Genomic DNA, 24,845 nt, shown 5'->3' on the forward strand with positions numbered 1-24,845 from the left:
TTCAACTTTGAAGAATTGGCAATGAAAATGCATATGACAACAGATAATCAACCACTGCATTGTCCAAGTCTTTCCCTGTGACTACATTTAAAACATTAAAATCACCTTCAGTAACCATAGTGACAATGATTTAAATCAAATCCGTTGTTTGTTATTCAATCTCTCTCGTGTCTTGTGTGCATGCAAAGTAAAAAGATGCTTTATGGGTCAATCAACACAAGGCAAATTCACATGAGGCATATTGATATGTATCTCTTGGCATATTCCTCCCAGATACCACACGCATGCATTTTTTCAGAGGGCTCGTAGCGCAGGGTCAGCCATAGTAGGTCATGTGACCCTGGAACAGTTTGGGGAGTCTATGCCTTGCTCAAAGGCAAGGACACTCCGGCAGTGCCCTGGAGGCCCCTCTCCAGCTACCAGTCCACACGCCATACTTGGTTTGTACAGGGACTTGATCCGGCGACCCTCCGGTTCCCAACCTAAGTCCCCATGAACTGAGTTACTGCCACCCCAAGAAAAAAGAAAAAAAAAACAAGAGGAAAGGGAGCCACTGCGCAGTAGGATCTAAAAAGGAATTGGCTCAGTAAATCTCAAGTACGATGATCCCACAGTGGAAACAAACTAAGGAGCAGAAGCAGAGAACAACAAGGCCACACAATTTACAATCAAATCATTTAATTTTCAAGTTTGGTTTTGGGCTGATAACTGACCACAGAAAATGGGCTACATAGTTTTCAATACAGGCTCGACCAATAGGCTTCATTTACCTTATCTCAACTGACTTCCATTTTAAGATTAGCCTGGTTGACACCAGACCCTCCTCAGTTGTAACTGAGAGTGGGTCTGGGCAAGCTTAATTCACAGCCCATTTCCAAAGGGGCGTCACCAACGGACGCCGTTCAAATGCCTCTGGGCGCAATTGGATAGTCCTTCAACCAATCAGACCAACGATCCGGGTGACGTAGCAGCTACAGCGGCATCAACAGGTTGCTGCGCTTCGGTGGCCGTCATCTTGAATGTAAACAAAAAGCTGCTTGCCGTCACTGCGCTATCGTCATCGTGTAAAGCCCGCCTCAACGGTTGTGATTGGTGCCTCGATTTGGAAAAATTGGAAATGGGCTTGAATGGTCTCTTGGCCAGACGGACTTGCAGAGCAAATCTCAAATTTGCTGGAAGTTCGTCAGGGTTTTCCCAGGCTGTTATAAGATAAAAGAAGACATTACAATGCGTCAAGTCAAATTTCAACAAAAGAAATCCAGAGGGAGTGAGTGACACTGCTGAGACTCTGCGGACCGACACAGCAGTCCTATAGAATAAAGAGGGTCAGATCAGATGGCCTCACAGTCAGTAAGTGAAAAGTGTTGAGAAAATGCTTGGGGTTTCACCGTGAATGCGAAGACTGTGATGTTGCCAGAGCGCTGTGACAATGATGAAGTCACAGAGCAGCAGTACTAAGGTTCACATAAATACCATCTCTGGTGCACACAAGTGACACACAGACAATCCTATTCACCTCTATCGTTTTGGTGTAGAGGCAGAAGATCCACATGTATATCTCAAACCTACACACATTAAATAAAATCTGATTGACTACACACTTCTATAAGTAAGAGGGAAAAATGGGTTAGATTTTTTGTGATTTGTGTAACTTGACCCTTCAAGTCATGTCAGGTAGCTGCAGGGGACAGGCAACAGGAAGTTCATGAACAAGTAGACAAAGCACATGCATCAATACACACAGTAAGGACTGTACACATGCTTCAGGGAAAAAGCAGCAGGCCTCAGTATGATGTGTGTATTCTGCATTGAACTTGTACTGAACATTTTTTAGCATCTTTTTACTTTTACAGACAAAGCTTTGTACTCTTGTAACGCGAAGACATCTCATGCTGTGGTATACATTTGACCCTTAAAACACAAATGTTTTCCTGTCATAGACTTCAAAAACTGTTCCCAGGCAAGCTGTTTCCCACTTTTTTCAGTCTTCCTGCTAAGCTAAGTTAACCAGCTGTTTATTATTTATTTTATTATTTACTGCACATGCATGAGAGTAGTATCAATGGGCCTCATTCACCAATATCTTCCTACGCTTTTGTTCTTGACAATGGTCCCAAGGAAAGTCTACGTCAGATTCATGTGTTCTCAAACCGCAAAATTGTTCGCATCTGTGTTCTTATAATGGCGAATCCCATTGTCAACGTAAATTCCATGCCAATTGATCACAAACGTCATTTCCATGTTGTTTCAGCTAAGATTTAACATATTTTAGAGAGCAACCTGGATGTAAGAAAAACAAAACTAAATATTAGCACTGGGATCATGTTTTGATCTGGGTATAACAAACCAGGGAATGAAGTCAGCTGTTTTATAGGAAAGGTAAGTATTGTATCTCCTGATGGCGTTACATATAATTCTTTCCTTTACCTTCTCTGCAGCCTTTCTAACAGGTAGCTCAAAATTCAAGGAATGTGGAAGATAAAATGATAGTCTACTAGATCTGACAGTGTAGGATGCAGGCTGTGTAGTTTATTAGGTGTTTCTGATAGAACACACTGAGAGCTTAGTCCTGTCTGTGTGGTCATCATCCAGAAGCAACTATAAGCCTATTATGATCTTAGCTACCAGGGAAACTTGGAATCTTATCAGCTGAGACAAATAGCCCCAGCTTCTGTTTCTACACTCAATCTTTTTGTGTTCAGAAAAGTATGGAAGTCTACATATGTTTTAATACAAATATAATGCATTGGTGATCAATGTATGCCTGTAACCTGCACTAGAGCCAAAGTTGGGAACAAAAACATGGATACATGTTTTTCCTCCAACTACTGCTTATAAGAATTATAGTTCATCAAGGTATATTAAGTATAATTAATTCCACACAAAGCTTTAAGGGCTGCAAGATTATGGGGCCAATATTTTCACAGCTGGTTATTGAATTTCAATGAAACCTGTTGCTAACATTCCTCCACATTGTGTATCACATGCATGTACAATATGCTCAGCTTTTAGCTTTGAAGTGCAGCAGGTTTATTTAAAAGCAGTTGGGTTGCGGAAGAGCAGCTTCATACAGCTTTTAATCAAACCCATTTTCAGTGTTACTGAATCTGTTTATGTTGGAGACGTCCAGAGCTGTTTTCAGGAATAAAACAGGATGAAAGAGGATAATGTGAACAAAAACAAAAACTTATCATTATGGCTAAACATGATTTATTTCATCTAAGCATGACTGAAGATGTACTGTATAGTTTCTTTTCAAACCCAATAACTCAACTGTTCCTTCTGTCAATTATTTCTTCTTAACAAATGCTACAGTTTAAAAAAAAAAAAATTTCACCCCCCCAACACAATTCATCACACTAAAGCCTTGAGCTTTTCATAAAGCTGCCAGTCACATGAAAGACTCAAAACAGTTGCCAACCAGCTTTTATCTGGAGTACATTCTTGACATTTGGCTTTTCAGCGCAAGCACAGACACTCAACAGATATGAGAAGCATTGGCAAAGTGTTTATTGTAAATCGTTTCAAATGAACACAGAAAAGACCAAGTGTGGAAAACAATATATTTAATGTGTATAAAAAGAACAGATAATGTACTGAAGCAGTATGGAGACATTCAGATGAAATGAGTTGGAGATGTGAAAATACAAGCTTTTAGATTTCAGAAAAAAACATCCCATGAAGTCTTCAAATTGTTTATTGTACTCATGCTCTGTGACTGACAGAACCGATGTAAGGTGATGGGCAGGAAGAAAAGCTCGTTTTGCAATTTTTACGCCTGCAATCGACGAGAAATTTTATATTGTTGTCGTGCTTGAAGCAGACCGTGAAATCATATTTTTGTTCCGGCATTAACCTGGACTTTTTCCTCGCTTCTGTAATTAATATTAAGTGCTCAGAAACACACATCAGATGTGTGAGTTGACTACTACCACCTTGATCGATGTTTTTCATAAAGCACGTCCCTTTCAGTTTGGTAATATATGAGATAGTCAAAGTCAACTACCACCAGGCCACTGCACGCGTTTCCACATGCATCTCATCCACATGCTGACAAGGACTGTTTATTTTAGAGACAATGTGCAGACATGGAGAAACAAATGGAAAGAAATCCCTTATTAAAAGCAGATAAAAGCATAATTTTGTGACCAAGTGAATGGTATTTAAACCCCAAAACATGTTCACCTAATCACCTTCATATGAAAAGGAGCACACAACCAGAAGACATCAACCACTAGTTTACTGGCCCTTAAACTGGCAATGGAGTTGACATGCAAGCTTATACACCATATAACAATAACTTTATGCTGTGATTAGTTAGGGTCCACATATTGCTGTCCAACGGAAAACTGTTCACAAGCATAGGCAAAGTTCACCCAATGATCAATGTCTTAATTCAAATCATTTTACAGTTGTATTTTGGCTCTGATTAGGCAGTTCATTCACTTAAAACCTGCATGTGGACTTAGTCAGTACCAGCTGCAGCTCTGTGGGACGTTACACACAATATTCACTTCAGTAACACTGCGTTAAGCTATCAACAAGTGGCGGTTTGGCAGCAGCTACAACCACATACAGTCAGTAAAGGGAACAACTCGGGGACAAAAACAAAAGCCTCAAAGAAGCTCTGCAGACAAAGAACAAGGTACAGTACCAGTATAGCAACACATTAAATCGGAGTTTAAAAAGATACAAAAACATTTTCCTAGAAAAATAAATTGTTAAATACACAAGACATGCATGTTAGAAATATATGACAGAACACACACAAAAAAAAAAAAACTTATTTCCACAGGCAAAATAAAATACACGGTTAACCCTGTATTATCAGCATTAAATGTTCAACTTTTGTTGTTAAAATAAATTCAAGTTTCTTTTGTATCTTTTCAATACTTCATTGTTCAATTGGGCAAATGATGGAAAACAATAAAAACAAAACCAGGATTGAATCACAAGTTTGATTGTTCAGTTTTCTCCAGCGCAAAAATGATTTGTTGATTAATCAATAAGTCGACCAACAGAAAAATAATCAGTAAAAACGTTTAGATAAAAATGGTTAGATCTTAAAATGTTGAGGATTTTGTTGCTTGTATCAGCTTCATATAATTAATTGAATTCTGTTCGACCATAGGGGGTTGATAACTTGTGATAAGCATTTATAAACAGCTGATTTTCTGTAACTGATATGATTGTTAGGTTAAAAAAAAAAAATTCTAGGACACGAGTCACACCAGGAACATGATGATGTGCATCATTTTTAATGAATGGATCTTTTTTCTTTCTTTTCTTTTTTTTTTTTTTTTTTTTAAAACAAGACAGACTTTTGAATGTTTTGGCAGTGGAGTGCTGCAACTAACTTTGTGAATAACTTTTAACTCTAAACCACAGAGTGCCACATTTCAAACAGATTCTCTTAAACCATTAAGTACAACAGCTGGAGTTGCTGGTTTGAAAAATCAAATAAAAACGTGTTTGTTGGTTGCCATGATTGTCTGGACTAATTCAGGGATGACGGGGGTAATTTGTTATTCTGATGGATTCCTCTCTGCATTTCCTCCATAATTTCTTACATAAGCCACTACAGTGTATGTATGTTGCGATGCTCTCAACATGACAGCACAGATCTAATGTACACCGTACCAATACGATTCACAATCAGGGACACAATCATGTACCATCAGGATGCTAAACTGAATGAAGCATGCAGTCTGCTCACCTTAAGACACTAAAAAGTAAAAGAATATGTTAGCAAAAACATACACAAAAAAACATTTTTTATATTATATATATATATATATATATATATATATATATATGTGTGTCCATTTTTAAAACATTTGTATTCAAAATACATTAATCGTTTCTTTTTTTTTCCAAGTCAAACCTATGAAATTGTCTTTGGTTGAGAAAAATATCTTAAAATCTAAAGGCTATAAATGTTATTGTACAGGAATGAAACAAAAAAATGTACTCAAGATCATGTAACTGATCAAAATGGGGAAAGCTGATACCAAGTATCTAATCATTTCCATTTGGAGTGCTCCAAATATTTAAAGTGCTTCTGCATTATTCCCTCAGCATTTACTGTGAAAGAAACATCCATCAAGGTAAGGCAGATCGGTTTCATCTACTTAACTGTCCTCTGAAAATATACATAAACATTTGTTCAGATGAGAGAGTAGAGAAAGATAAAAGGGGCACAAATAGAGGACGATCCTCCAGAAAGACGATTATTAAATCAACTCTAAAGATGTCAGAGCAAAACCTTGAACGATTTGGGAAAGCATCATCACAACTGCAGATATAAAAAAAAAACTGGGTGAATAAAAAAAATTAGCAGCCTATTCACACATCATCTAATGATGCCTTTTTCACACAGCTGTAGACGTCAAAGAGGACATAAATTAAGACAAGGAAAGTGTCTCTTTATAAGGGACCAGAGGAGGGGAGGAGATGAGGCAATGTACTGCCAAAGAAAACACCTAAGGGTTCGTTCATTTCAAGGACCGAGGAGAGGAGCTCGTTCTGGTTCCCCTTCTTAGGCGGTCACTGCTGTAGTGGAATCATGATGTCTGGAGGTCAGGGTGTATTGTATGCTCTTCTCCTGGACACACAGCGGGCGTTCCCGCTGGGACAACTCCAGGGGCTCCTTTAGGACCGTAGGCTCTGTGTGGTGTACGGACACCTGCTGGTACAGTATGGCCGTTTCAGGCCCCACCTTCCCGCCCGGGTTAAGAGGTTTTCCCTACTATGGGGTTGTCCCTGAAACAGAAAGCATAAGAAAACAGAGAACAAAGATGAGCGCCTTATCTTTGTGCGAGTATGAGCGACTACGTCTGAGTGGTCACAGCAGTAATTATGTAATAATAAAGTTTGTCATTGGGATTTACAAGGACAAAAGAATAAAAGTTACACATACAAAGTCACATATACACATGAAAATAGTCAACCATAAAAATGTAGATCAAATCATATACACACGTTATGTATTAGAGTTAGGGCTGTCAGCGTTAACGCGTTAATCACGATGTGATTAAGGGCCGACGTGATTAATTAAAATCGCATGCCGGCATTTATTAATTTATTTTACACTTCACTCGGCTTTGTGTCGTGCCTAACAGGCTACTATTTTGACCCTTTGCAGCACCGTTACTTATCATCAAGCTGCCACTTCCTCGTAACACATCCTGCTGCTGCAGGCATGATGGAGAAAGACTGCAGCAATGAAATCCTGAATGGCGCTTTTTATTTTCCAAAACTCCCGGACGGCTCGTACACAAGTCGAAAGCCATATGCACGTTGTGTAAAGCCGAATTAAAATATCACCGAAGCACGTCAAGCTTGAGCTACCACCTACGGAGCTAAGCATAGTAGTACAGTTAACGTGATGCTAGACCACCGGCCCTCGGGGGGGCGGGGGAGAGATGAATATTCGGAAATAAGAGGTTACTGTGGCCCGCCGTACAGGTTAGTTTGACCAGCGGGCAGCTGCGGCGGCCGGAGCGAGCAGCAGCAGCGGCCGTAGCGGCGATCACGGGGGGACATCCTCAGCGGTGCTGGAGTATAACCTAGCTAGGTGGAAAGCTAACACTAGCCGGACACCTGTTCCATCAATCCTGCTTGCAAGTGTCCGCTCATTAGACAAAAACTGGACTACATCCAACTTCAACGAAACTCCCAATGCGAGTTCAGAGACTGCTGTGTTTTTGTTGTTGTGGAAACAACAGTGTACCGGACTATCCAGCCTGTTTCTCTGTCGCCGGGTAAGAGTGGAGATGGGCTGTGTTAACACGGACTTGTGCAGAAATGAGCTGCTCATTAACCGGTGATCACTGGACGTCAGTGAGTAATCAACATTATTTAGGAGTTACTAAACACTATATTGACTCTAGTAAGGATAGGGATTTTTAGTTAGGTACTTGGAGGAATTGTGCAATAATGACAGATTCACACATTTTTCTTTTGTTTACAGTAAATAAACAATTACAAATCTTAAAATCAAGTTCATAAAGTAACTTTCTTTGCATTCATTTGATTCCCAATCAAGATACACTGGTAAAAATTACTTTCCATTGTTAATATGTACTTAAAAACTGTTCTGAAATGCAAAATAATAGAATTTTAATCATGTGATAAAATATGCGATTAACTATAGAACTTCAGCAATTAATCGCGTTTTTTTTTAAAAGTAATCGTTTGACAGCCCTAATTACAGTACAAATATAACATGTAGTATCAGCAGTCCAGACTTACAGGCTTCCGTACTGTGCCGTTGTGTCTCTCCTGATGTTGTGCTGCCTCTGAAGTTCCTCCATGATGTTTCGGAGCTGTTTGAGTGTCTGAAAGGTCTCTTTGGGTTCCTGAATGGTGAACTTGGAGTAGTCCTCCTGCTCCCGCTGAGGGCCCTGGTACACCGCCATACTGGCACATGCATCTGCAGAGAGAAAACACATCATTATTATTATTATTATTATTATTATTATTATTATTAAGCGCAGCTTAAGGGTCCGGTTATCCTCGATCAGAACTAAAATCTTAAGACGTGTTGTCTGACCACATCGGAAATCAAAAGTGTTGCACTCGGTTGTCATTGGAAATTGCATGTTTTAAGTTTAGTGAAATTACCGCACTTCTATTTCACAACTTGCACTGAAGCACAGATACCTTAACACATGCATACAACAATCATTAGAGGTCATGATCTCTAACAATGATGCAATGCTTCATGAAAGTACTCTGGGGCAGTTTTTGTGACATTTGACAACAAGTGAAATCATCAAAACCTGCTCATAAACTCAGTTTTTCATGAACAAACACTGACCCTCCATGTTCTGGAGCTTGGTATCGTTTGAGGAGAGGAGGGAGAATATTCTCTCCGTTTCCCGGTCACAGTCTATGTCCAGCTGCAGGTTGGCCAGCACGGTGCTGTAACAGGAGAGAACAAATGTGAAAGAAGATCTCATCCAGAAGGGAATAACAGAGAGAAGTGAAGGATATAATATTTTGATTTGTTTAGAATAAAAACAGAAATCCAGCTGAGCCCTAGATGTGTTTTCTGTAAGCTTGTGGTTTGCATGTGTGTCCATCCGCATGTGAAAAACTGATTAGTTTATGGCAACAGACAACAAGTGCTTGGCTGGAAATCTGTCTGAAAGGAAGGGGGGGGAGACGTATCTGCCAGAGCAAATGAAACATGAGCTGGTGACTGTTTTCATTAGAGTGCTGACCTTGGAGTAGCACCTACATGGTTGGTCAAATTTACCACCAGTGGCAGGGTTTCAAAACAACGGTGAGCAATTTTGTGTTGAAAATGTAAGTGTTTATGTGTAAGTATGATCTGCAACACATATTGTATAGTTTAGAGATAAGATGTTTCTTGTCATGGTGGTGGTGATGGGGGCAAAGACTCACGTTGTGCAGGGCTTACAGCCTGGTGCATTGCTACTTTGGCTTTTGCAGCACTGCCAGGCTCCACTGCTGTAATTTGAAGGATGAAAGGTGGATAGGCGTCCCTCATTGCAGCGACTGACCGGGCCCAGGACCTCCAACCACTCACTGGCCTCTACACAGTTTCCTGCTTGCACATACAGAGGCTTCTCAGAGTGGACCACCTGAAACATCTGACACAAGAGAAACCAAGCGGTTTAAGAGCCAAGTCCAAACAGTGTTACCAGTCTTCATCGCCCAGGTTATTTCCAGGACACTTTCAAATTCTTACAGTTATAAAAAAAAAAAAAAAAAAGACTATCAAACAGGTCTGGCTATGCTTACAATGACAGCAGACTTTAGAATTGTGATGTGTATAACATTTTGACTTGTAACAACCTGAGATTCCTTTCTATTTCACATTACAATAAATAGAATAAATATAATATAAAAAATTATATTATATATATATATATATATATATATATATATATATATAAAAATATTTTTTATTTGAGTATTTATATATTCCTCTGCTATCACTTCACAGCATCAAGTGATGATTGTGTGTCTGAGGGGAATTGACTTACATTTTTGCGGTTAAAGGCACTTTCATCCAGTTTCTCCACCGCCTGGATATTTTTGACATTGATGATGCAGAGGGCCTCTTTTCCTGGAAAGCAGAAGTCATTCTGTCAATAATTACAGTGACAGTCAGAATTATCAACAACCCATGTTTTAGGTTCTTTGTTTGTGTTAAACTATGTGCTCCTTGTAAAAGTAGAAAATATGAGAAGGTGGAAGTGAATTAACGCACTGTAGGTCTTCCACACCTTTCAATGTGCCTTTTGATAGTGTAAGACACCGTGCTCGAGATATAGATAGATAGATATATATTTTCTTTTTTGGCAATTTCTGAAAACCAATCTCTCATTTCTGAAAGTAATAACAGCCATTTTCTTATGTCGAAATAAACATTTGCCAATTGCCTCCCATAATGAATGCTTAGGCTTGGAGTATGCTCCAAACTATCAAATTGGTTAACTCTCACAGATAAATAGTAACAGGTTACTGGTTAGTAACCCAAATTAAGCACTGCATTTGGCTGTCAAAATGTTCACATAGTTGTGTTCTCTGCAATCCAAGGCGACAGGAACGGTGAAATCAAAGAGATTCATACAGAATTGACCTTGTCAATATGACATGGATCTTATTCATACGTAAAATCCATGATCCATAATTTAACTTAAGTGCTAGTTGTAGCTCTTAGAAACATTTTCATTTATACAAATTCTTTAAAAAAAAGGCTGGGTTTGTTCTAAGTACAAGTTCAGCCTGATACGTCTTGATGCCACAGGTGTTAGGCAGATACATGTAAAGGCAATTACTCCAATTTATCATCACGTCCTCCCTTTCCAATAAATCATTCTACAGCATAACACTCTTGATCCTTTCCTTAGATCCCCTGAGAAGATAGTATTAACTTTAAAAAGCCCTAAAACTAAACCGTGATAATAGGTGCGATAATCAGTTAAGGCAAAGAAAACAGAGTTAAAGCCGTTTTACAGTCGCCGCAGCCGAGCTCGCGCGCGCTAATGTGACGTCAAAATGACGTCAATCTCGCTGGCATGCCAGGATTTTGAGTGCGCGACCAGAAGGCACTCACCACTGGGCAACCGGATGCCAGGACTCAGAGTTACTGCAAGTCTCTCTTGTAAACTTACTGGGTTAAGGAGTTCTTTTATGGTGAATGAAAGGCTTGATCCGATGAAGTAGGTCATCAAATCAAATCGAAGCATTGACGTCAATGCTGCTGCCGTTGTTTACCTTTTTCTTCTTCTTCCAGTCTGTAGAAATAGCAAAGTCGGTAGCCTTTCCTCATTAGCACCACCTCTGTTCAGGACTGCAACTAGTGTCACGACCACTACGCGCAAGTATAAATACTCACGGCGCTCCCATGACGTCACATTTGTGCGCGCCAGCTCAGGAACGGCGAGCATACTGAACGTTTAAGGCATTCTATGTTCTGCTCTTTAATCACTATTGTTAACCAATTAGATGATCAGTATGAGTTCTTTGTGAATTTTTATGTATTCTAGATTTCCATTAATAATAATAATAATAATAATAACAACAACAATAATAATTTCTGAAGCTTTTCATATTTATGTACAACATAACATTGTCAACATCTCAACTTTTGGCAAATAACCCCGGCCAATAAAATGGCACCTCCACTATGTGTAAGGTTGGAAAGTGTTTCACTTTGGTGCCATCTGGTGGTAGTATTAAGGATAGTGTGATAGAACGCACCGTCATCTCCTGTTAGCTCTATCTTATATTATGTTAACTTCTGGTTCTAGAAACTGGTCTCACCTTTATGTTTGTGGTAGGAGAGCTCCCTGTTGGTCACCCTGAGCCATCTCTTTTTAAAGTTCTTCTTGCCAAGGCGTTTTCTCCCCTGGGCTCGTTTCTGTACTTCCCTATGAGGACACACACAAGATTGAGGTTCATAAAACTAAGCCATGTTTAAACAAATCAGTTCTTTTCAGCAATTAAACGGTTCAGCTGGCTAAAAAATTACATGGTTCCGATTTTAAATAAATCTTTCAATTAAGACCCCATTTCCACCCGCAATTAAAATCCGTCCTAGGTGATCTGATTACAAGGGGACAGCTCTAAAGTACAGGTCTGTATGCATCTAGGGATCTAATCACTCAGACCACATTCGGAGGTGGTCTGGGCCAAATGAGGCCCAATATGACCACATTCTTTTAGCAGAGTGTACGGGAGAGTGTCCTGGGCCACATTAAGGACTGCCTACTCAATTGTGAGCAGAACTACGTATTCCTTCAAAGTATTTTTCATTTCACAGAAACTACTGATAGACAAATGTGTCTTGGATGTGATTTTATCATACTGTCGGTGATGTGTCCCTGTTTTTGTTCCGGTGCTGCCTTCTCTTATATCCCTGGGTCTGTGGAGGTCTGTGCCCCGCGGTTGCCAGGAAAAGGCAGCCGTTTAGTTTCATAAAATATACCCAAATTCACAGATTTAAGATATTACTATAGACATTCTTGTTTTAGTGGCTGTAAAACGGTGTAATGGTTTAATTTCTAATAAATTCTTCACAATAAAATTCCCATTATTTTGTTATTTAAAAGCTTTTATTATGAAGCAGCAACATCAGGAAATATTGGGGTCTTCAACAGCAGTAACTTAACACAGCTCCTATAAGCGTACATGAAAAGAGTAAAATAAAGCAGAAACTCAACTTCAAACCACAGAGATTCAGTTAGAAGCTTCAAAAGTAATGAGAGCTGAACACACAGACTTTTAAAAAACCTCTCTCCCCTTCACAGGTCCCGCTGGTAGACATCCTTATTTTTTAGAATTATAAATTGACGACCTAACGCCGTGGCACAGAGAAAAATGAGGTCCTTCAGCACACAGACAGACTGTAGGCAGGGCTTTTTCACAAGTCATCGTACGTTTCTAAGGTATGATTTATGTCAGAGTAACAATGGAAATGTATACACAACCAGCCTATATGCAAACAGAAATGACGTACATGTTTATTATTTGCATTTAAATCGAGGAAGAGATCCGATCACAAGTGGTCACTTAAGACACATTTGGAGCCATATTCTACAGCCAGATATGAACACACGTACTTAGAGAGGTCTACTTGCTGCACCGTTAAAGCGTCCCATTGACCACACATCGTAAGGATTTTATTTTAAAGTAGCTGAAGCTTTCCTTTACCTTGGTCACCGATGTCAGTGACTATTTTTCTGCACTTTTCCCCAACATACCACTTCAATTTTGCATGGAGGGTTGTTAAAATCAGCAGCCACAAGCTTTTACTCTTTATCTTACATCTCCTTCCTACAGAGCCAGGCTCATAATGAACACTCACCCCTCCTTGAGAACCACTGCGTCCTCCAGCCCACTGGACTCCTTGCTGATGTTAGAGGAGATCTCGTCAAGAAACTGGAAAACAGAATTGACAATGATTTCAGCAAAGATAAATAAACATTCACACTCTACGTACCTTTGAGGATATTAACAAAATACCTTTTTAACTTTTTCGATACACTTGTCTTCTTGGAATGATTTGAAGAAGTCGTACATGTAGGTTTCTTTGAAACTAGACTACAAATAGAAAAAGAAAAAAAAACTTAAATGAGAGATATTAAAATAATGCATTTGATAATGTTTGATGATAACAAGTGTAAATATTTGCCATTCACTGTACAGTAGGGGAATCGATACAGCATAGTAACGTGTTATTTTCCGTGGCAATACTGTATGTACACAGACGGCAAGTATCGATCTATTATTATATATGTGTTGGTCAGTTTGTCTGCTTGACAATCCAATTTTGCAGCAATAAAATTATAGTGAGATGAACAAACAGAGAAATGTATCTTTTTAGATAAAACAGATGTTGACAAAGTTTCCTTTTGGGGACATAATTTGAAATTGGGAAAAATGTGAAGTTGGAAAAAAGGTAAGAAATTCCAATATATCGCAGAATATTCCAATATGTTTAAAACTGTATCGTGACACAAGTATCATGATGATATCGTATTGTGAAGCCTCTGGTGAGTCCCACCCAGTTTTCCTCTAAACGTAATTACCTTATTATTGACTCAGCCCAGACTACGGTTTCAGCAGTCTCACAAATGCCTTTATTAATTTGTCATGATGAGTGAATGATGCATCCTTCTACCCTTGCGGTCACTTTGCTTAAACTGGCTAAACAGAATTTCTCATTAATACTGTTAATCTTACCAGTTTTTTTGACAAACTACCCCAGCTGCCCAGCGTCTGGATTGTTTTAGAGATGAGTGTGAGTGTGCGGGAAATCTCAGGATCCTAGAAATAAAGAAAAATTTACAATGGCAACAATGTACTGTATAGACCATATGTGAATTTGCAGTACATTTATTAAATGGTGCCAGGGCCATGCACTTACAGGATGGTGGGAACGGAGCTGGAAGGAGTGTGGAGTAAGAACAGCAACGGCGAAGAACCGCAGGAAAACAAAGCTGCTAACGGCCGAGTATTGAACATGTGGGTCAGCTGTAGAGAGAAAGAACATGGTAACAACGGGTTCTTGCTCATTCAATCAATAAGCAAGCCTTATATTGCATCAGGAAAAACAATTGGGGATGACATTTAACTATCACCAATTTACCATGGATGTTTCTAGCATGTATATACAGGGAGTGGCAAAAATAAAGCTACTGTAAGACAACACTCCTGTTAAACTGGATCTCTCTCTCTCTCACTCTCTCTATAAAAGCTCACCTATTTTCTCAATTAAAAGCTTACTTATGGCATTAATGAATAACCTATTCTTGTTTTCATTATGTTGGTAAACCAAGCTACTGATATTGAGGTACATAGTAAAAGCCCAGTTTTAAATCGGTGTGAATTCCATTCTAATCACACTGTCCTTGCTTTTTTATTTTTTTATTTTGAAAGCTAGAATATCGAGGCCTATCCTGTAACCATGGAAATACAATTTTATTTCTATGCCTGTAACTCATCCATGGGGTGAATACTGTGGAACTCCATGTGCTACCAAATTAAATAAATACTACAGCACACTGAAATTAAAACCTCAGAAAAATAAATAGAATAGAGAAAATATATAGAAATTAGTAAATAAATTGTAAAATAATTTGGTCTGGTGCCAAGGAATGCCAACATATGTAGGTCCTTTGGAGCAGAAATTAGTGACCTGCTGAACAGATTAACACTGATCTGCCATCCTCATGTCTTCAGTGGGTCGGATTGGGTTTTAGATGTCTGAATGATAATTTCTTTGACCAAGTGTCTGCAAAAATACCCCACAGGCCTCTAGAATTTACCTGGGAAGCGTTTGCAGGCCAAATGTCTCAGTGACCTGAAGACATCACACATAAGTGGGGGACAGCTGGAACTTGACTGGGTGATGGAAGAAAAGACTTTCTGGACATAACCCTGAAGGTTCTCCTGCAGAGTTTACAAAAACATTAGTACCGCTTTACATATATTTCATAAAAGAGAGGGGAACAAATATCTTGAAGATAAAGGCCACCAAAATTACCAAGGATATGAATGATGTACTGGAAAGTCAGTGGACGAAGATTTGTTTGACATATTTGTGTATACATTTACACTAAGCAACGGTTAAAGGCATACAGATAGATATATTATAGGCTATACCAGCCTAATTAAAATCAGAAGGAGTTCAAAGGATGTTCTGCTCGTCTGTGGACAGGTTTGTAAGAGACCAGCGCATTTACCTTATTGACCTCCACGTTGTCTCCTTCCTTTAGTTTAACCGGGTCTATCTCACATGTTTTGTTGGATTCACAAATCTATGAAAAAGTTAAAAAGGACAAAAGAACAACAACAAACAATTAGAGTCAGGCCTAATGCTTTAACAAGTAATTAACAAAGACTTGACTCAAATGTCAAGGAACTAAAATTAGCATACAATGTGCTATTTAACAAACAGCAATATTAGGTCACAGATAAAAAGACAAAATATGAAGACCAAGAATAAAATATGGCACATTTTGCAGATGCAGGTAGACCAGTATCAAAAAGCCACAAATGAACCTCTGAAAAAAATACAATTACATTCAATACAATTTTAATTCTCCAACCATTAAGGGGAAATTATTAAAAAGGGGTTTAAGAAGCAGTCAATGCAGTACCCTGTATGAACTCCAAATCTACAAATTACATCTGCTTGTTTGTAGTAGAAAGGCAGCTGTTAGGAGAGTTTTCCATACTGACCTTAGTAACGTGTGCCCATTCTGGCATCTATACTGAATGTGAGTGAGTGAGTGAGTGAGTGAGCAAGAGAGAGAGAGAGAGAGAGAGAGCGTGTGTGTCTCTGTCTCCTTTCTACTCATACCTCATCTATTACAGGCTTCAGGGTAACTGCCAGGTAATTCTTTCCCACAATCTTCATCATGTCATCAATGCAGCGTGTCGCCAGTGAGTTACCACGGAATATAGTGTTAGCCTCCCTGTACGGATGCAGAAATATTCAACCAACATCAACCAGACATTACAACCAGGTTTGACCACACAAACATAAAAAAAGAAATAAATAAAATCAGTTTTTATGAACTAGGTCGCCTTATTTTTCTAGTTATGGCCATCATTCCTTCTTTCATTTCAGCATCAGGGTATGACATTTTATGCGCCATCCTAATTTTAGTATCAGAAGTCACTGTTAGACAGCTCTACAAGTTTCAGAGAGAAACTAAAAGGTAACATGACAATTATCCAGACTCACCCTTTAAATGTCTATTGTATTTCAGAGCGGTTTCCAGTTTTAATTTTAACTTTTAAATTATCATAGCACCAAGGAATGATGGCAGACACTACAAAAATAACACCCAGGTTGTCAAGGAAGTTAACTTTAAGGCTAAGAGAGGTAACAGTGTGGGCCATGACATTCATCTGTATGCATGTGTCTAAGAATCTACATGACACTGTACTGTAGGTATGCATGTGTAAGTACTCACTGAGTGTTGTCCAGCTCTAGTGCTGCCACAGCAGAGACAAAAGGCACACAACGATTGTGGTGGAGCAGCAGTCGAACCGTGGGCAGAACAGCCTCATATCGCTCTCTGCAGATGTCCCCCAAAATGTGTGCTGCGGACGCTGAGATGGGCTGAAGGAGGCAGAGGTAGAAGGGTAGAAGGTGAGAGGGTGAGAGGGTGAAAAAGGGAAATATATAATTGATGGCATGGAGAGAAGAAAGATAGAAGGAAAAACATGGAAAAACAAGTCAATATTAGGGGTGGTACGGTTCATGAAAAAAAACATACGAACCGCTCGGTTCGCATGTCTCGGTTCGGAGCGTGTGTGCGTCGTACGGTTCGTCAGTACACTGTTAATGTGCACTAACCACTTACTGCCGTAGTGCCCACTTTCGACACCTATGTTAAAACACTTACTGGAAACGACCATAGACAGTATATAAACGACGAGGGGGATGAGCGTGACGAACGCAACACATGGCAGCTGATTGGACGAACGCGTCACGTGGTTCTTGCTGCTCCCGAATTTCAAAACGGACTCTAATGCCGTCTCGTTCTGAATACGATCTCGTATTTTATGAAAATAGTTCACCGAAAAGTGTTTCTGAAAACATTTTAAGCGAGAAACAGGCCCTACAGTTGCTGAATCTGTCTGTTTCTTTGATCGACAAAGGTCAGTTTAAAAGATTTGCGTCAGATGTTGAGAGGCGCCGAGCCGACCGCTCCTCAGGTGGCGTGTGGAGTGCTGCAGGTCACGTCACATGCAGAAATGTCAAGTGGGAGAGATGAGGAAGGCTGCCCGGAGTTGGAGGATGTGCCAGCGTCGTATATAGTCTGGTGTGTGGGAACATTTTGGATTTCATGTTACCTATGATGACAGCGGGAATAAAACAATAAATAGAACTGCCACTGTGTGCATGTATTGTGCAACATGCATTCAATATGCTAATTTTAGCTATAGATATATCATATGCTGAAGTATATTTCTGGAGTGTTAAAGATTAAAAGAAAAAATAACAAGAACCGTACAGAACCTAAAACCGTGATACGAACCGAACCGTGGATTTTGTGAACCGTACCACCCCTAGTCAATATGCAACTGATCAATTCCATGCTTATATTTCAATACATTTTAGAAACTGAGGTGATTGGGTCACACAAGGAAAGCTAAACAACCATGAATTATCTATGAAGAGCATTAGGCTCCTTAATGAGCCCGATAATGGCATCCTTGTTCATTGGCCTGGATTCTGTGATTACCTAAAACTAGAGAAGTACAATTGTGTACGTTGTTTCAAAAGCTTTTTCTCTACCCTACTGTAATGTGAGCTACTGTCTCACCTTCACATCTGGGGATTTAAGCAGCAGGTTGCAGAGTGGTGTGTAGTAGGCAGATGGCAGCACCGTGTCTTCTATGTAGGTCAGCTTCAAACGCAAGGATCCCAAATCATCAGACTTGGACTTGCTGCCGTTCCCTTTGGGCTGGAGGAGATACCTGTTTGACCACAGGAAAACAGACACAATATTTCTGTGCTGTGAGGTTTGGAAAAACAAATACTTTTCAATGTCATGATTAACCAACCTCCTAAGAAAACCTATGACATACAAAACATAAAACAACCTATTTTTATAATCTATAATAAAAAATGGGATGGTCGATCCTGCTGACATGAAACCAACTGCTCAAAACATCAGAAACTAATTGTACCACTATTACGGAAAAAAAAGAAAGCTAAAAAGGGAAAACGTATCCGCACATGGGATTTAAGCTCACCCAACTTTATTTGACTGGGGAAAAAAACAGCCTTTTTTTTTAGCCTTGCCTAAATACAGGATGGGTTGTGCATACAACTAGCTTTTTTTTTTTTTTTATATTAAAAAAACGACAGCTGAACATGCTTGTTAGAGAACAATTTCTGGATGCAGCACTGTGAAGCTATTTAACACCACAGTGATACATACAATAAGCCCCTTTACAATGTATTATAAATGGTCAATGGACATGAGAAATACAGTAGATGACAGATATATATATTATTATTATTATTATTATATAATATATAAATGACAGACTTCATGTAAACACTAGGGCTTATAAATAGTATTGTTTACCAACTGGGATAATGCTGCCTTTGGAAATAAATTAGCATCACAAAGTTTCTACAGATCAGATTTGTACACGTTTTACTCAACGAGCATGAAAACTCCTTGTAAACTGAAACAGAACACAAAACCAAACAGATTATGAAATGATCAGTTATGTGTTCAAATACATTAATGTCTAATGTACATTTAGGGATGCATTAATATACCTAGAGCAGTGGTTCCCAACCTTTTTTCCTTGGCGCCCCCCCTACTTATGTCTAAGAAAAGCTGAGCTCCCCCTGCGAAACCGAAGTTGAGGTAACTCTCGAGATAGAGCCTTTCTTTTTTGATACAGAGTAGTTATCAGCACTTTTACGTTTCTCCGCTATGTTTCATTCATAAAATAGTGATGCTGTGGCGGCAGGAAAAATTAGGATGATAGCCTCCCTACAATTTTAAGCGAGAACAAAAATATACAGTTTTTATACAGACTTTTGTATACATGATATACTCTAGTGTATTATCATAATTTGTTTAACATGTGCAAATATATATTTTTTTTACCTCAACCTCAAACCAGATAAAGACTTGCGCACCCCCTGTGATCTTTGCCGCCCCCCTGAGGGGTCCCCGGACCCCAGGTTGGGAACCACTGACCCAGAGGATGTTTTACTGTAGCTACTGTTACTGTTGCGTCACAGAGATGAAAGCAGCTGAAACTCCTCGTAAAAGGGGGTTCAAAGTACGACTCAACAAAGCTAACACCTACTTATATACATCACATAAATCAGTTGTCTTTGCCATTTTTAAAAAAATATTTTTTAACAATGAACAATTCTGGTGGACTGTATAACTTCCAGGATTTTTTAAATAGTTCACTTTGTTCAAGAGAATCATGCTCATATTTCTGCTGCATGCATGTCTCCCTTAAAGCCAACAGGTGGAGCAAAACACAAAATGATTAAATGAAGAGTTGAACTGCAGTGCTTTAAAAGCTGCAGCTACATCTCTGTGCCTGTGTACCATGATTACAGATCAAGCAGCTTATAGACAAGCCTACTGTACTGTATGTTCTCGGAATAAGTGAACAGATCACCTGTACTGATATTCATAAAGCTGAACAGTCTTTATGTGTGCAACATGGACGACTTCCAGCATAAACATAGGACATGAGGTACTGCCACCATGCAAAAAGCCACCCACGCACTCAACTCAAAGCCCTCATGTACTAACAGATAGCTATCTGGCATATTCCCATATTACCTACACTGACGCAAAGCTAGGAAACACCCACACAATGGAAAAGACTGCTGAACATTGAGAAATCTAGGAAGAAGTGTTTTTAAAAACACCCCACAGAAAATCAGGTCTCTTAATGAACAAGAGTCAGGAGGAGTGGCGTATGTATGCTACACAGGTCTTCTAGTCTTATCTTCCCTGGAAATCTGAAATGGGCCTATTCATTTTCAGCCATGGCAGTACACGGAAGCCTTTAGGGCAAAACAACAGGCCCATGTATGTGAAAACATTTGGCTGCATGTAGCTGCGTACATTTAAAGAGAGTGTGGCAGACTGGTAGATTTACCATGGTGCTTGAATTATGAGGTGTTAGGAAAATAAGTATACACAAAAAATGTGTTTCTGCTTAATTTATAAACATCGTTTAATGTTTGATTAATGGAAAGATGTTATAGTAGATATAGTTGTAACGCAATTTGTTTTTTTACAAAAATATATTTTCATCACAAATTCATCACTTTATTTGTATTTATGCTGACAGTTAAATACGGCGGTCTACGCCAGAAGCTGTTAGAAATTGTCTAGACTGCTTCATTTTCTGTGGTAAATTGTTGTTTTTTTTTATTGTCATTTCTTTTTTTATTATTTTTTAAACAGCATTATTTTTTAGAGATGTACCCAAACTAAATCAGATATAAAGCATGATTTGTATTTCAACCACATTTAAAAACAAATTTTTTAAATTGAGTCAAATAAAAGTTGTTTATGGTCCGGGTGGAAAAGAATACTGGAAACAGAACTGGAGGTTTGGGAAAATAAAAGTCAAAAGAGCTCATTGAATCTAATGGATATGAGCCATGATCTGGAGTTTTCTTTCACATCTAAAATGGATTTTTTTTGTGGTGGATAATGTTAGAAATTAAAAAGACATTTCCCTACCAGGCTTTGTGGATGCGGTCATTTTGTAGGATCTTGACAGGGACCCGCGTCTCCCCCAGAAACACATCCTGAGCCAGATTCTCGTTGTTCCACAAATCAACTCTAAAAAATGTAGAGGATGTGAAATGAGACAAGTATTTGATCTATGAATATATGGCATTAAATCGCACCAAAATACATGTACATTAAGTAAGGCCATTTTTGTTGCCGTTTGTGTTCAGCACAAAGACATAACCACCCAATTCTAAAATGGCAACAAAGGGACAAACAAAAGTGTCACTACTGGAGTGGTGCTTACCTGCTTGGTGCATAAAAGCTAATACAATACGCGTGCAATGACACCACCTCAAATCCAACCTCAAAACCATGCACGAGTGTTTACCTTTGAATCTGAATCTAGTCTTCCCCAGTGAGCTATGAGTCCACTGTGATGGAAGCCCCACATATCCTTAACCAGAAACCAAGGCTCTCTATCAGTAGTCAGAACACACCAGATCTAAATTCACTTTTTTGTGGGGGGAGAGAAAGAGAGAGAGAGAGAGAGAGAGAGAGAGAGAGAGAGAGAGAGAGAGAGAGAGAGAGAGACTCAAGACTTACTTGATCTCAAGTTTTTCGATGTCCTCCTCCTCCACTTGGAAATGAGACTTTTTTGAGTAGCTGCTGGACCGTGTGACCTGAGGGTGAACATGTCCAGGTTTATTTACAGGCTTACGTCTCCAAATAGTGTTGAAGGAAGCCAAATAGAATTTACCTCAAAGAAGAAGGTCTCTTCAAATTGAGGGTTGCTGGTTTTCTTCTTTACCTTTGTTTTCTTTTGGTCAGACCTGGGGAGATACATGACAGAAATGACACTCACATTTTAAAAACTTTCCCCTCCCCTCTATGTTGTTGTTTTGGACCCCAGGAAGACTAGCTGGTCGTCTAGGCGGCAGCTAATCCTTATATAAAATACAAATAATCATCAGCAAAACTACTTTTATTTATCTGTAGTTACCGTCGCTTTTTAAAATTCCATTTTTATTTCAAGATTATAACCATTTAAAAAAAAAAATACTGAGGAACATTGTAAAATTTGGTCTTCTGTATCTAGTGATCTAAACAAAGTTGTTATGGCTTTCATCTGCTTTCGGCAAGATTAGATCATTGCAAATCATTATACTGCTGCCTTAGCCTCAGTTTCCTTTAGCAGTACAGTGTGGTGTAGATGGATCAGAGATATCACACTGATGTTACCGTCCATTGGATCAGTCTATTTTAGAATTTATTTTACATTTTATTAAACCTGCATTTCTGGTCACTGGGGGGCCAAAAAACACTTACATATCAACACCTTTTAAGTTGATATAGCGACTTTGTTAGCAAAGCTGCAAGTTGCTTATTTACACATCCACCTGATGAATATCCAACATTCAGTTTTTTGTCTCTACCAACTCCTGAAGGAAATATCTAACTCTTTAGCAGCTAAACGCCCGACTAGGTTTCCCACTGTGTCCGTCTGCTGTTTGGGTGCTAAACAGTTAGTGTACAGTAGGTTTTTAAAGTTTGTTCGCAGAAAACAGCTGCCTGCTGCAGCTGAAAATGACACTATGATAACGGTGAGAGTGAACCAAAACAGTAAAGTTGTGGGCTAAACTCACTTTACACGTAAAGCTGAGAGGAGCTGCAGATTCAGGTGATAATTCTCTGTAGATTACTCACTACGACCCCTTTCACATTGTCATTTGATACACTGTTATTATTAAAATATCAATTATAGACTCTTTAATATTTAAGGCACCACATAGTCTGTCCATGGTTACAGTACATTGCTGAGTGGGTCTGGTTTTCCAGTTTAGTTGTAGTTTAGTTTCCATTAAGTGCGTCATTCACAAAGTTACCTGGCAGGTCCAACGAGTGACACTGTGGCATAGGGGTCACAGTTCTGCCCACTGATCAAAGGCAGTCCCTGGCACTCTATTATCCTGGAAGAGGTCACAAAGAAACAGGGAGGGACATAATACAATTATTGTGCAGGGACACAACATGAACAAGATTTTAGTACTGTGTTAATTTACATAATTATCTGTTGAAGTAATAGTCAGAGATGTTTTTTTATTTACATAGTTTAGCAGCACAGTGGTGATCAATATACTACTCTAAACGTTTAAATATTTCAAGCAATTATGAATTGACAGACTTTAAAGTGACCCAGACCTTGGGAGAGATTAGCTTTCAACACTGTCAACACTGTGTCTTGAGAGCATAAATAGTAAATAATTTCTTGTTGGTTCAACAGATGCCTAAGTGGAAATGCTATTGCTATTAACCCTCTACAGTCTGCATTATCACGGCACCAAGTATAAAAAGAGGTTTACTCAAAACTTATGAATTAAAAAATGTTTACCATGAGGCTCACCGTATTACAATGGGACACAACTATTTCAGAAACAATGGTGGTTTCCAAACACAAATTTAATAGACATGTATAATTTTTAAAACAGACATATAAATGTTAAAATCAAGTTTTGTATTGATGTGTTGCCCTCAGGTAATATACCAAAAGATGAAGAAAAAAAAATTGAATTACATTGCATCTTGATCAAGTGGCATTACATTTAAAAGAAGTGCTTTGCCTTCATGTTTGGCTCGTGTCACACAGTGACCGCTGCTTTTTTCACAGGTGTTTCAGGTGACAACAAACAGACACTGCAGGCACACTAAACAGGATGTATCTGCTAAGCAGAAGTCACCAGAGAGAGAATGAATTCAGCCCGTCACTAAGTGAGGGCCAGAGGGAAAAGCCAAGCAGAGCAAATGTCAGGATGTTTGTGTATCACCTTCCAGGGTGTCATGACAATATTCCCTATAGTCTCCCTTTTATCTCTTAACTCAACCCCATCTCACTGTGCTCAGACCTCTCTGGTGTCTAATCATCATACTGACTAGAAGTGTGCAAATGATAGGGTTGACACCTTGCTACCTTGTCTGGTCAGGCTGATGTAAGTAAAAAGCATCATCATCAATGCAGATATGATGAGAGCTGACAGTGAGCAGGTGACAGTTTAAGCAAACAATCTGAGAGACTGTGACGGCAGCAGAAAACCACAGCGGTTCCAGTGTGAGAAGCGCAGGCTTCCTGCTCAGATGCCATCACTTCCTCCTCATTACCCTGCTCTCCAAGTATGAATGGGGGATGCAAAACAACATACGTAAACAGCATGAGGTCTGACACGCACACACATAATTGTATGTAAATGCGAGTGCTTACATGCTCAACCTAATCCTTCAATGAATGCTTTGTTTTTGAGCAGGCCATCCAGCCATGTCATGAACTGGTAACAGTGACGACTTTTTGATGTCAAGTGTACAGCTGGGAAGCAATTGTAAACCTAAAAACAACCCACTGAAAGCTAAGATTAAGTGAAATAATATGATTTTACCAATGACTACTTTTTGATAACTACTTTAACAGATTTCTTTCTCATATACCCACTGAACTAGTGAGAAGAAGGGTTTCCAATTTGGCCACAGGCAGAGCACACATCAGGCAGAGCACAAATAGAGCATTTCTTACAGTTTTCCCAATATCATTTTGGAGGTTTTAAACATATGCCTATAATA

The 24,845-nt window shown here is 39.1% G+C and overlaps 1 protein-coding gene across 2 annotated transcripts in view; it reads right to left on the minus strand.

The window, feature by feature from the left end:
- Positions 1–5,860: 5,860 nt before the first annotated feature.
- rasa2 (RAS p21 protein activator 2) overlaps positions 5,861–24,845 on the minus strand; it is a 30,683-nt gene continuing 11,698 nt past the window's right edge. For both annotated transcript variants that reach the window (XM_078246434.1, XM_078246435.1), the window contains 19 exons: positions 23,123–23,206; positions 21,997–22,069; positions 21,843–21,919; positions 21,246–21,347; positions 18,324–18,477; positions 16,965–17,113; positions 16,346–16,460; positions 15,726–15,800; positions 15,309–15,432; positions 14,408–14,514; positions 14,224–14,307; positions 13,504–13,581; positions 13,346–13,419; positions 11,803–11,909; positions 10,017–10,099; positions 9,412–9,620; positions 8,822–8,925; positions 8,254–8,434; positions 5,861–6,762 (listed from right to left, as the gene is read on the minus strand). In XM_078246434.1, coding sequence (XP_078102560.1) covers positions 6,732–6,762; positions 8,254–8,434; positions 8,822–8,925; positions 9,412–9,620; positions 10,017–10,099; positions 11,803–11,909; positions 13,346–13,419; positions 13,504–13,581; positions 14,224–14,307; positions 14,408–14,514; positions 15,309–15,432; positions 15,726–15,800; positions 16,346–16,460; positions 16,965–17,113; positions 18,324–18,477; positions 21,246–21,347; positions 21,843–21,919; positions 21,997–22,069; positions 23,123–23,206 — 2,011 coding nt within the window. In that variant the 3' untranslated portion in view covers positions 5,861–6,731. The remainder of the gene's footprint in view (positions 6,763–8,253; positions 8,435–8,821; positions 8,926–9,411; positions 9,621–10,016; positions 10,100–11,802; positions 11,910–13,345; positions 13,420–13,503; positions 13,582–14,223; positions 14,308–14,407; positions 14,515–15,308; positions 15,433–15,725; positions 15,801–16,345; positions 16,461–16,964; positions 17,114–18,323; positions 18,478–21,245; positions 21,348–21,842; positions 21,920–21,996; positions 22,070–23,122; positions 23,207–24,845) is intronic.

This window comes from Sander vitreus, chromosome 3 (assembly GCF_031162955.1).
Source record: "Sander vitreus isolate 19-12246 chromosome 3, sanVit1, whole genome shotgun sequence".
Classification (NCBI taxonomy): Eukaryota; Metazoa; Chordata; class Actinopteri; order Perciformes; family Percidae; genus Sander; species Sander vitreus.